This window comes from Lathamus discolor, chromosome 21 (genome assembly GCF_037157495.1).
Source record: "Lathamus discolor isolate bLatDis1 chromosome 21, bLatDis1.hap1, whole genome shotgun sequence".
Taxonomy (NCBI): Eukaryota; Metazoa; Chordata; class Aves; order Psittaciformes; family Psittacidae; genus Lathamus; species Lathamus discolor.
Window position 1 is genome coordinate 1,601,897 of NC_088904.1, and position 11,725 is coordinate 1,613,621.

The 11,725-nt window shown below is 58.2% G+C and overlaps 1 protein-coding gene and 1 long non-coding RNA gene across 2 annotated transcripts; one reads left to right on the plus strand and one right to left on the minus strand.

The window, feature by feature from the left end:
- Window positions 1-1,097: 1,097 nt before the first annotated feature.
- Window positions 1,098-7,834, minus strand: DUS3L (dihydrouridine synthase 3 like). The gene is made up of 13 exons (XM_065699682.1): window positions 7,748-7,834; window positions 7,328-7,622; window positions 6,111-6,695; window positions 5,594-5,635; window positions 5,344-5,496; window positions 4,950-5,066; window positions 4,559-4,624; window positions 4,372-4,482; window positions 3,824-3,920; window positions 3,241-3,316; window positions 2,775-2,963; window positions 2,567-2,695; window positions 1,098-1,281 (listed from the first exon to the last, which is right to left on the minus strand). Exons 1-13 carry the CDS (start codon window positions 7,783-7,785, stop codon window positions 1,209-1,211), a joined length of 1,971 nt encoding a protein of 656 aa, XP_065555754.1. The 5' UTR covers window positions 7,786-7,834; the 3' UTR covers window positions 1,098-1,208.
- A 66-nt stretch (window positions 7,835-7,900) lies between these two features.
- Window positions 7,901-10,952, plus strand: LOC136024455 (uncharacterized). Its single transcript, XR_010616831.1, has 3 exons — window positions 7,901-7,955; window positions 9,645-9,876; window positions 10,647-10,952. It is a non-coding gene; the product is annotated as an uncharacterized LOC136024455 (long non-coding RNA).
- Window positions 10,953-11,725: the final 773 nt, after the last annotated feature.

An 11,725-nucleotide genomic window follows, 5' to 3' on the forward strand; every position in this document is an offset into this window, starting at 1 on the left:
CTGGCAGGTCCGGACAGTTTGGAGAGAGGAGCAGGAGGAGGATTTTCCCTTGGTCTGGAACACTGCTCAGGGGGCTGTAAATCGGGATGTTCCAGTAGCACCAGGTAGGCCTGGGCTTGCTGGCCTGCTCCAAGGCATTGCTGTGTGTGTGGAGGGGTCTTGGCTGTGGTGCTGTGGAAGCTTCCAGAGCTCCGGAGCTGCTCCCATGGCTGTGGGTCTGTCCTGGCTCCCCCAGGGAAGCGGACAGGGCAGCCCCCACCATTTCCTTCCCTACTGCTGGTGCCTCAGTGCCCTTCAGCAGCTCAGATGGGCTCAGAGGAGCTTTGGCACCTCCAGTACCATTTCCTGGTGTCCCCTGTGCTCCCTCCCTCCCCACGCAGGCACGGACTCATTAAATCTCTAACACCCCCCATTCCCTAAACCCTGCTTCCCCACACCTCTACAGTGCTAAGGGGGCCTGGGGTGCCCTCAGGGGCTGAGTGCAAGTGCTTTATTATAGTCATTTTAAGGGGGAAAGAGAACAATCTGGTTCAGCAGAGCCATGTGGGGACCAGCTCCATCTGCCCCTCTTTGTGCCACGTGGTCAATGCAGTTGTGCCCATTGCCTGTGCTGCATTGTCTGGGGCACACAGGAGGTGCTGCAGTGTCGCTAACCCCCCCTCAAGCAGTGCTGTCAGGTCCTTCAGGCTCCTGATAGGAGACAAGCAGCTGTAGATCCCCCTTGGAAGGGGACTGCGCTTTCCCTGGGCTGTGACACACAGAGGAGGCGTTCCCACTGCTGTGTGCTTCCAGGAATGGACTGGATCCTGCTCAGCATCCCCTCATGGGATGCTGGCGCTTTACAGGCCCCCAGGGGTTGGGTTAGAACATCCCCTCCTTGTACCGGGAGGATTTGGCACTACCAAAGCCATCGTGGTAGGAAGAGGCCTCTCTCTGCTGCGCTGAGCACTGTGCGGGAGTCGGGACAACTGCTGCTGGGAACCGGAGGCCAAAGATCCCTCCTGGCCTCTATCCTGGTGACTTCACAGCTTGTTCTGTGTTCGTGAGGCTGCAGCACAACGTGGGGCAGGGACCGGGGGTGAAAGCAGCCACAGTGCTACAAACAGCAAAGCTTTTATTTCCTTTCAGAGCGCAGCTCCGGGAGCCTGGACGCATCATCCCGCCGCCTCCTCTTGACTCCAGGCCATGGGAAAGGGGCCTCCTCAGCCCTATCTGTAGGAATTGGCCTTGTGCTTAGGCAGGAAGGTGAAGCTGGGGGGGACGCGGCCCAGCAGCAGCTCGCTGGAAGACAGAGCGAAACAGAAAGCAGGTGAGGTTTGTGTTCAGTGCAAGAGGCACTGGTACCCCGGGGGCTCTGCAGCGATGCTCAGCGCAGCCACAGGGGTCAAATGAACCTGGAAATCACCCCCAGCCTCTGAGAAGCTCCTCCCCACCCCTCACTGTGCTTGTGCAGAGCCAAACCCCTCTTAGAGCCAAAAAGCATTGGAGGGCAGATGCTAAAATGATGGAAACCAGTTCTCCCACGCTCAGCTTTAGCCTAGCTTAAGACTAACAACTGTTTCACACGTTGCCTTTTCAGTGCAGTCATTCGCTTTATAGTCCAGGAGGTTTAACTTATTTCCTGGATGCTTCAGCATCACTAAAGCTTTCCATAAGCCATGTCAGAGTACCCCAGCAGGGCACAGCATTGCACAGCAAGAGCCTCCATCTCCAGTGCAAAAAGAGAGCTAGAGAGCCCTGCTTCTGGTTAGTGTCTCCTTAAAATGAGCTTAAATGAATAAACCTCAACTGCTTTAAAATGCTGAGGAGTTCTGGCTATAAATGGCACGGCAGAGACCAGAGGGGACATTGAGCAGCCTCACGGGGGCAGGTTCTGCTTGGAAAATGGCATTTAGAAGTGCTGATCAAAACTCCCTGTGCTCCTAACGTGGCTTTAGGCAGCTGGTCCCAGTGCTAAGAGTGTGGATGAAGATCAGCAAAGCCACGGAAGGCTGTAGCCAAGCTCTGGTTTTGCTCCTCTCTGTTTCCATGAGGTGGGGAATAGCAGCTGCCTGCTCCAGCTCTCAGTTTTGAGCTTGCAAAGACAGCTCAAGCCAGTGCCTGAGGACTTGGGGATGTGGGGTAAACCCGTTCACTGCTCTCTGCTGCATGGACTCAGATCTCAGCTCATGAAAAAGGGGGAATGTGCTCAGCTCTCCCAACCTGGGGATGGGAACAGGATGCGGGCCTGGCAGGGTGGGACTGGCCAGGCAGAGCACGCAGGGATCTGATGCTGAAAGCCTGAGACACCCCATGGTTGTGCTTCCTCCCTTGGCTCCTACGTCTGTCCTGGGATGAGCAATGTGGCACGAGAGAGGTCAGCGAGAGGCACTGCGGGACCTGCTGAAGCTGATGCAGGGACTGGCAGGGCTCTTCATGCCAGCTCCAAACTCAGTTCAAGCCTTAAAGTAAAGCCCTGGTTGACCCTTGCTGCTTCCTAACCACCCTTCTGGAGGATGCACAAAATCACTGCAGGGCTCTGCGATGTCCCTTGTAGGAACTGAAATGAACTTCAGTGCTTTCTGACCTTATCCTGATCCAGTCATCCACGTTCTGGCTCGCCATCAGTGTCTCCAGGTAGTCTCTCCCCATGTAGTAGGGTGGCCGCTCATTAATCTTCTGAGGTAGGAATTCCAACAAGCCAACGGGAATGTACCTGCAATGGGATGCAACGCAATGGCAGCGTGTGCTGTGCGCAGGTGGCACAGGCTTCCCTCTCAGCTGGGAGGCGTCACCTGCACAGGAACGAGAGCCATTCCAGCAGGAACTTCCTGGTCTTCTCCACTCCCTGGGTATCGGAGCCCCAGTGCTCGAGGCCGTAGTTGGTGAAGTCTCTGAGGAGCTCCAATCTCTCGCTGGAGGAGATATCCCAGTGCCTCTGTTCCTTGATTTCAGTGAAAAGCCACGGCTTGATGAGTGCCCCTCTGCAGCCAAAACCCAAGGGGCATCGTTATTGCCACGACCGATGCTTCTGAAGACGCCAACGCATTTAAGAGGCTTTCCAGCACTTCTCTGCCAGCCCAGTTCCCAGTTTCAACAGGAAGCTGCTGGATGCTCCCACAGATGGAAACTGCTTTGACCCATTTCCACAAAGGAGTTTCACCAAGAGGGAATTTCTCACGCTTTGGCTTTAAAAGTATCTTTTCTTCAATCCCTTTTGGACTCCTGCAGCAACAGCAAAGCGGAAACCCAGGCACTTGCCTTGCAATCATGATTCCTGAGACTCCCGTCTGCATGGCTCGATTCGCATCTTCGTAAGACAGAATATCGCCATTCCCTGTCCAGAAGGGAGAAGCCAGAGGTCAAAGTGATGTCCAGGCATGGGATAAAGCTCAGAATGGCCACAGGGGCCAAGTGCCAGGTTGCCCAAAGAGGCTCTGGGGCTCCTGTTTCTGAATCAGAAACACCTCAGGGATGTATCCGATTCCCTTTCCTTGTAAGAGGAACATTAGAGCCTTCTCCCCTCTTCCTCTCCCAACTCCTACCCTGAAGGTTTAGCTGGGACTCTCTGTGCCATGGTGCCCATGGGAGAAAGCATCTGCTAAAACCCACATGGTTGGTGCCTGTTCCTTGTCCTCCTCCATCTCCTCTGCTCAGTGCTCATCACACACAGCCCCAAGCACACGGGCAGATCAGCACAAGACTCCGTTGTCATCACCACCATCGGGGATGCTCCAGCCTTTCCCCCAGGCCCAATGTCCTTAGGGGGGGACCCTGGTTTGTTCCTTTAAGCTCAAACCCACAGCACCTTCAGTCCACAAGACAACACAACAGCATCACCTACCAAAAAGAGGCATGGGGCTGGCTACTTGAGCACACTCTGCTATGTAGTCCCAGTCAGCACTCCTCGTGTAGCGCTGCTCCCTGGAGCGGCCGTGGAGCTGGGGAGGGAAGTCACAGAGAGACCTCATGGAATGCCAGGAGGAGGCAGAGAGGAACAGGCTGGGGTAAGGGATCCCCCTGGAGCTGCAGCCCACCCCAGGAGTGAAAGGGAATATTCACTGTGGGCAGGATCTGCCCATCCCCATGCACCCGAGATGATCCCCATCACTTCCCAGCCCTGCTGTAATGAGGCTTATTTGGGGGAAACCTCTGTTTCCAGAGCACTGCAAAGAACAATCCCCCCCTGTAATGGATACAAGGCTCAGGAGCACGCAGGAAGATGCTCTCCGCACCTCCATTTTAACCTGTTATTAGCAGGAAATGCTAAAAGACAGGAGGCAGCTGGTCAAAGGTGTTTGAAAGCTGTGGGGAAGGGGAAGGTCACCCCCACACTGTGCTCTGGGACATGGAAGCAGAGTTCCCCATGCACCGCAGCAAGGATCCCCGTACCGTGACCATGGCTGCTCCCCACTCCCGGAGCCTGGGGATGAGTTTATGAGCCACGTTCATCTTCTCCTGCACCCCCGTCCGGATCTTCACGGTCAGAGGCACATCCAGCACCTGCAGCACAGGAGAATGAGGCCGGGCTGGGGCAGGACTTGGCTCCATCAGCTCCTCTCCTGCTGCCCCCACTCACCGAGTTCATCCCCCGGACGATCTGCTCGAACTTGTTGGACCGAGTCATCAGGGCACAGCCTCCTCCCTGCGGGACACAACGCGGCACAGGCAGGACTTGCTGCCTGCTTCCATAGGGAAGAGCCTCCTGGAGTTGCTCCATAGCAGCCCTCAGGGATGCAAATGGAGCATCTCAAGCCTTGGAGACAGGGGACTCTTCAACTAAAAACCCACAGCCTTTTTCCCTCCCAGCTTGAGCCAAAGACAGGCAACCATCTCTGAACAGTTTATTCGCTGAAGCCTAGTGCCCATAAATGAACTGGGAGCTCTGGATGGGATCAGGTAGTGAGGAATGAGGCGAAAGACCAGCATCTAATGAAGGAAGCAAACCACGCCGCAGAACATCTTCTTACCTTCTTGTAGACCAGGTCAATGGGACACCCGACGTTGACGTCGACAAAGTCCACTTCAATTGTCTGGTTCAGGAGCTCTGCACATTTGGTCATCGTGTCTGGAAACGCTCCCTCCAGCTACCAAAGAGGGACAGGGGCAGGAGCTCAAGCAGCAGCGCTGCTCCTCACAAGTGAGGTATCATTTGAAGGAGTGAGGGTGCTGAAGCCCTGGCATAGGGTGCCCCATCCCAGTGCTCAAGGCCAGGTTGGACACAGGGGCTTGGAGCAAGCTGCTCCAGTGGAAGGGGTCCCTGCCCATGGCAGGGGGTTGGAGCTGGAGGAGCTTTAAGGTCCCTTCAACCCAACCCATCCCATGATCTAGCACACGTTTGGTTGTCAGAATGACAGCACTCACCTGCACCCCAAAAATGTCTTCGGTGTGATGGCGTTTGAGGAGAGCCCACTCGGAGGCCTGGCCCTGCAGCAGGTTGGTGCACACGGCCATCTCTCCACAGGTGACATCTGCCCCCAGGCGCTTGCAGATCCTTCGGAAAGGGAGGTTACCGCACTGCAGGAGACACAGAGAGATGCTCCATCAGGAGCTTTGCTCTGTTCCAAACGTGGCGACACCAACTTGTGAAGAAAGGACAGAACTATCCACCCACCGTGGTCAGTGGAGCCAAGTAGAGCTTGCCTTGGATTTCCAGCTGGAAAACAAGGACGGAGGAGCACGTTAGCAGAGCTGAACCAGCAGTGGTTAAACAGGAAGCTCTTTGTTAGCAGTGCTATCACTTGCCTTGGGTGAAACTCAGTGCGTAACCCAGGAAAACACCGTTTTATTGGAGAACCTCAACTATTCCCTGAGAATCTACCATTCGGATAGAAGAACCAGAAACCTGAGCCACTCAGTCCTGCTCAGCTTGGGGGAAACTCAAAGCAGTTACAGATAGGGAAGGATGCAAGACTGGGTAATGGATGCAAGGATGGAGGTGACGAGGAGGAGAGGCAGGAGGCAATGCTCTGCGCAGTACCCCTCCGAGGACAACACCAAATCCCTGCATCCTTCCCCTCACGGCAGTAACGTGGTTCCCAGGCAGCTCTGTCCTTTGCCTGCCTCTCATCCAGCCTAAGAGGTCTCTTATCAGGTACACAAGAGAAAGCAGCCCTCAACCAAATTCTCACCTTCTTCTTCTCACGTGGCCGCGGTTTTATCACGTCTTCATCTGTCACTGGACCCGCAGTTTGGATGGAGGAAGCCTCCCCATCCTCTCTAGGGCTGGGACTCTGCAAGCCATCTGCTTTGGGATCTTCTCCCTGCTCCGGTAGCACAGGACACACGGGATCGTCCCCATGGCCCTCCGGGGGTGTTGCGCAGTTGGACTCCTCCTGCTCCTCTGCAGGGCACCCGGTGGCTTTGCCTCCCTTCCTGCCATCACCACGGGGCTTGGCCAGAGCACGCAGGAACTCCTCAGCCCTCTTGAAGCTGAACTTCCTCTTGCGCAGCCGGTGCTGGAGCTCCTTGGAGAGGCTGTTCCTCACCAGCGCCTTCCCTTCCCACTGCTTGGCCAGCTCCGTGTCGATGATGTTCCGGAAGCCGTCCCCGAGGTGGGCCTGGGCGAAGCGGCAAGTGACCCCGTACGTGCACTTGCCGAAGGTTTCGAAGAGGACACAGCGGCGGCCCAGGTCTGGAGGCTTCAGGGCCATGTACTCACCAAGGTCGTGCAGGAACCGGCACCGCGGCCCGAAGAAGCACTTGTCTGCAGAGCCCTTCCAACAGGAACGAGGGGTGAAAACCTCTGCAGAGGCACCTTCAAACCCAGCTGAGCTGAGTCTGCCCCGGCCCAGAGCTGCTCTGAGCACCCAGGGATGTTGGGTGCCCCATGAGATGCTGCAGGAGGGCACTGATGCACCCAAATGGGGATGTCTTAGTGGGACAACTTCACTTGTCCTGCTCAGCTCATCCTGCTTCATCCCTCCCAGCCAGCACAGCCCCTGCTACCCAATCCCTGCCCCGGGGCAGCTTCAATGTGCTTAAAAAGGAATGGAGCAGGAAGGGATCATAGAATCATGGAATGGTTTTTGTTGGGAGGGACCTTAAAGCTCCTCCAGCTCCAACCCCTGCCATGGGCAGGGACCCCTTCCACTGGAACAGCTTGCTCCAAGCCCCTGTGTCCAACCTGGCCTTGAGCACTGCCAGGGATGGGGCAGCCACAGCTTCTCGGGGCACCCTGTGCCAGCGCCTCAGCACCCTCACAGGGCAGAGCTTCTGCCTCATCTCCAACCTGAACGTCCCCCATTTCAGTCTGACCCCATCACCCCTTGTCCTGTCGCTCCAGCCCTGATGAAGAGCCCCCCTCCTGCATCCCGGACCGGATCCCACATTCCCTGCGTGGCTCCACCTGCGCTACCGACGGGCAGAGCCGGTTCTGCTCGTAGTGGTTGGGTTTCATGCAGGGTCTGCTCTTGTTCTGCCCCCGCGCCCGCTTCCGCCCCGCGGGCTCCTTCTCCTCGGCTCCAGCATCCTCTCGGCTCCCCTCATCCCGACCGGTGCCCTCCGCCTTCACCCGCTTGGCGGGGGGCTCGCCCTGGCCGATGCCGACCTCCTCCTCCTCCTCTCGCTCTTCCTCCTTCTCCTCCTCCTCCTCGCCCCGGTCCCGCAGGAACGCGTGGAACTGCTCCTTGGAGGTGAGGAACCTGCCGGGACCCGGCACCGTGAGGCCCCAGCGGGGGGAACGGGGGCTCCGGGGGGGGGGTTCGGGGGGGCCGGGCACGTACCGGAGGGGTTACGGGGGGGGACCCGGCCTTGGGCCCGCACTCACCGGGCTCGAACCGGCGCCACCCCCGGGGCCGCCGCCATGCTGCCGCGCGCGGCGATGGCGCGAGGGGTGCGCCGGAACCACGTGAAGGGGGCGGGGCCTGGCGGGCGGTATAAAAGGGGCAGCTGAGGCGGTGGGGCCCCAGAGGGGCTCTGTGTGCGCCCGGCTGCGGGTGGTGCGGGGCGGGCGGCGTCGGGAAGGGGTTTGACCGGTAAATCCAGGCTCCGGTTGCCCTGGGTGCGCGTCTCCAGGCTCAGCCCGGCAGGAGCACGGCAGCGCGCCGCGTTCCCTGCCCCGGCACCTTCCCCTGCCGCGGGTGCGACGAGGAGGCGGCTCTGCCCCCGGCGCTTGGGCTGCGCTCTGAGGGGGGCTGCCGCCCGTCCCTGCTGCCCAAACGGAGCATCCCCTCCCTGTCCCCTCTGAGGGCCTGGAACGCCCCGTTCCCTGCCGTGAGCGTGCTTCCAGCCCCGCCGTGTGAAAGAGGAGGCCGATGCTAACGTGTGCTCCTTGCCCTTAGGCGCTGCTGGGAGCTGGTGAAGGGCAGCTCTGCTCGTGGCCTTGGGGAATGACCCCGGCGCTGGGCTGGTTTATGAGCACAGGAGGGGTGTGTGTGTGTGTGTGCACACGGGGCCTCGGTTTCCCCGTGTTCCTGTTTCCTGCTGCCTCAGTGCTCTTCTCTCCAGGCTCTCCATCAGGAGCGCCCTTTGGGAAGGGCTGGGAGCCTGGCAGGGTGCTTCTGCCGTTGCCAAGGGTGGGCAGGTTGCGTGATGGAGCCGGGCTGCTGCTGCTGCCGAGAGCAGCTTTGGGCCGATGGGGTGTTCACCAGTTTGGGAGTGAAACACGAGGACTGCGAAGTGCTGCTCCGAGCGTCGGCTTGGCTGAGGGCAGGAAGGGAGGCGATGAGGCCCTGGGGATTAATGAAGTGATTTCAGTGCTGTTGTAGGGCAGTAAGGCTGAAGTCAGAGCGCTCGGGCTCGCTGCGCTCAGCTGAGCTCGCAGACTCGTATCTGAGCCCTTCCGGGGGCAGCTCCACGAGGCTGAGCCTTGGGCGAACTTCCCAACAGATCCCCCGGGATTGCCAGCGCCTCCTGGGCACCGAATCCCAGCCGGACACAGGCCAAGGTGCCAGGGGCTCGGCCGCACGCAGCCAAGCAGCTCCGTGTTCACCCGTGGCTGGTGCAGGACGTGGCTGAAGGATGCCGGGGGTCTGGTACAGAGAGGCGATGCTCTCAGTGCTCAGTGCCAGGTGATGCTGGTTTCGGGGCATTCTGAGGGTGGAAGAGGGGCCGGGGAGTGAGGAGCTGGGCGGCTTTCATGGGTGAGTGTGGTGCTTGGACCACCGGAGCTGTCACCTCAGTCCCCTTCAGCAGCACTAAAACAGCTTTGAAGCAAACCAATACCCAAGAAGTGACTGGGGAAGGCCAAGGAGGCAGGAAAGAAAGGAAAGGTTGGCTACAGGAAAGTGTGAGCTCTGTAACAGCGAGAACTAAGGCAGCTTCGACGTCCAAGTTAAACAAGCCACGTGTGTTAACGGACCTGCCCCTTCCCCGCGCTCCAGCACCGAGGTTGGGATGTGTCAAGCCCCTGGTTCTGGCTACTCCATTTGTGAGCTGACAAATGAGGCTCTGCAGCAGCCCCGAGAGGTCCCCTCCGCAGCTGGGATGGAAACTTGGGCTGCTCACGCTTGTTTGGATGCCTTTAGAGCAGCGCAGCAATGTTCTGACACCCTTTGCTGGGTAACTGTGGAAGGGGCAAAGGCCACAGGAGGCAGGTGGGGGATTGCTGATGTGTGGGGCAGGGGAGCTGGAGGGGAACCGTTGGGTCCTATCCATCTTCTGGTCAAAACAGAATCCGTCCATCACGTCTACTGTCTACTTGTTAATCCAGTCTTGTTTTTCAGGCCCCGTGCAGCAGAGCTCCCAGCCTTCTGCAAAGGAGACTATTCCCATTGCTCGTAAATCTCCTCTCAGGAAGCTGGTTCCAAGATGAAAGCTCAAACATTTCCCCTCTCCAGTTTCATGCCCCAGCTCCCAATTCCCTCCCTGCCGTAACCACCAGGTCTCGGTCTCCTCCCAGCAGCTCCATGTGGACACACGCTGGGGTCTCCGTACCCCACATCAGGACTCCCAAAGGTGCTGTGCCACATCTGCTCCTGTGATGGGATGCTTTGGAAACGGGCTGTGCTCCTCTCATGCTTGTAAAGGGCTGAGCCAGGCTGCGGGCAGGCAGTGGTGTGATGGATTTAGACAAACTGCTCTCGCTGTAGTTCCCTTTAGGCCGGTTTAAGAGCTGCTCAGAGCGCTGACTTAGCCCTTGGCTAAGATGGAGCAGTTAAAGGTCACTGTCTGGGCAAGGCCTGCATGCTTTTGGGACAAGCTGTGGGTGTGCTGGAGCCCAGGCTCTGTTGCGGATCTCGCACTACCTATGGCAGGGATAACGTGTGCTAATAAACCGTTGGATCCGCACCATCTCTGTGGGCTGGGTGGGCAGGGATTCCCAACAGAGGAGGGAGCGAGGGAAGGGAACCTCTGGGCTATCTGTGCTCGTGTGGAAGTGATGGGAGCAGTGGGATCCTGAGCCTCTTGGCTGTGGCCCTCGGCCCTTCATTAGGGAAGCTTGGAGAAGACCCCGGGTCTTTTCATCGGCCCCTAAAAGAAGCTGAAGCCAAAGCAGCAGCCACGGGAGAGGCTCGTTCCTTGGCAGAGGCTGCTCTGCGGGGCAGGAGAGGCAGGACGTGGCTTCCCGGCGCCCCTGGGCACGGCACAGCCCCGCTTCTCCCATGCTGGGAGCTCTGGGGGGCTTCCACAGCAGCCTTTGATGTCCCTGCATGCTCTCAGGGCAGCTCCTTGGGCTCCGGAGGGGGACCCTCATCCCTGACCTTTCCCATTGCTCTTCCATGCAGGTTGGCTCTGCTGGGACTTGAGGGGAGCGGGGGACCTGGACAGGAAAGGAGCCTTCAAGCCTTTAGCTGGCCCCTTCCAGTGCCCTGCGCCGCCAGATAAGAGCCGTTGTCCGTTTCTCATTTGTGTTTTCACATGGAGCAGCACCGCTGAGGTTTCCTCCTGACATTTAACTCAGTCAGTAAGGGACAAACCCAACGAACATTCCTGTTTCGCTGGGACAAAGGCGCCAAGATCCTGCTGGGACTGAAAGGTTTCATCATTTCCGAAGCGAGATGTTTGAGTTAGAGAAAAAAAAAGAAATAAAGAAGGACTAAAAATGACACGATTTCAATGTTTTTCTAATTATTTGCTCTGTTTTGGCTGAAGCTATTGGTCCAATTTGGCCTCACTTCCCAAATAGCTTTAGAACCTTCCCAAGCTTCTATTTTGGTGTCTTTTCCCATCATTGATGAATAAAGGCTTGATCACTGCCCTGCTCACCAGTGGGGTGCGTGTTCCTGGTCACACCAGGGGCTTTCCTTGCAGGTTTGCTTCACTGGTGCGGGGCCTGGAGCCCAGCGGTGATGGGGAACGGCTGAGGGACCTGGGGGGTTCGGATGGAGAAGAGAAGGCTCAGGGGGGACCTGATGGCTCCCTACAAGTGCCTGACAGGAGGATGGAGCCAGGAGGGGCTGGGCTCTGCTCCCAAGGAACAAGGGATGGGACAAGAGGAACCGGCCTCAAGCTGCCCCAGGGCAGGTTTAGATGGAGCTGAGGAACAATTCCTGCCCCAGAGGGTGCTCAGGCATTGGAACAGGCTGCCCAGGGCAGGGCTGCAGGCACCGGCCCTGCGAGTGCTCACACCCCGTGGAGCCGAGGCCTCAGTGCCATGGGGCAGGGGTGGCCTTGGCACTGCTGGGAACGGGTGGTCTTGATGCTCCTGAAGCTCTTTTCCGACCCTTTTGATTCCGTGATTCTCTTTTTGCTCATCTCTGTCTCTTACACGTGCATGGAGCCTTGGTCCACTCGGTGATGGAGCAGGATCCGTGCTATCCCATCATGGCACCCCATGCCGTACCGGGGCTGATGCTCTGTGCCA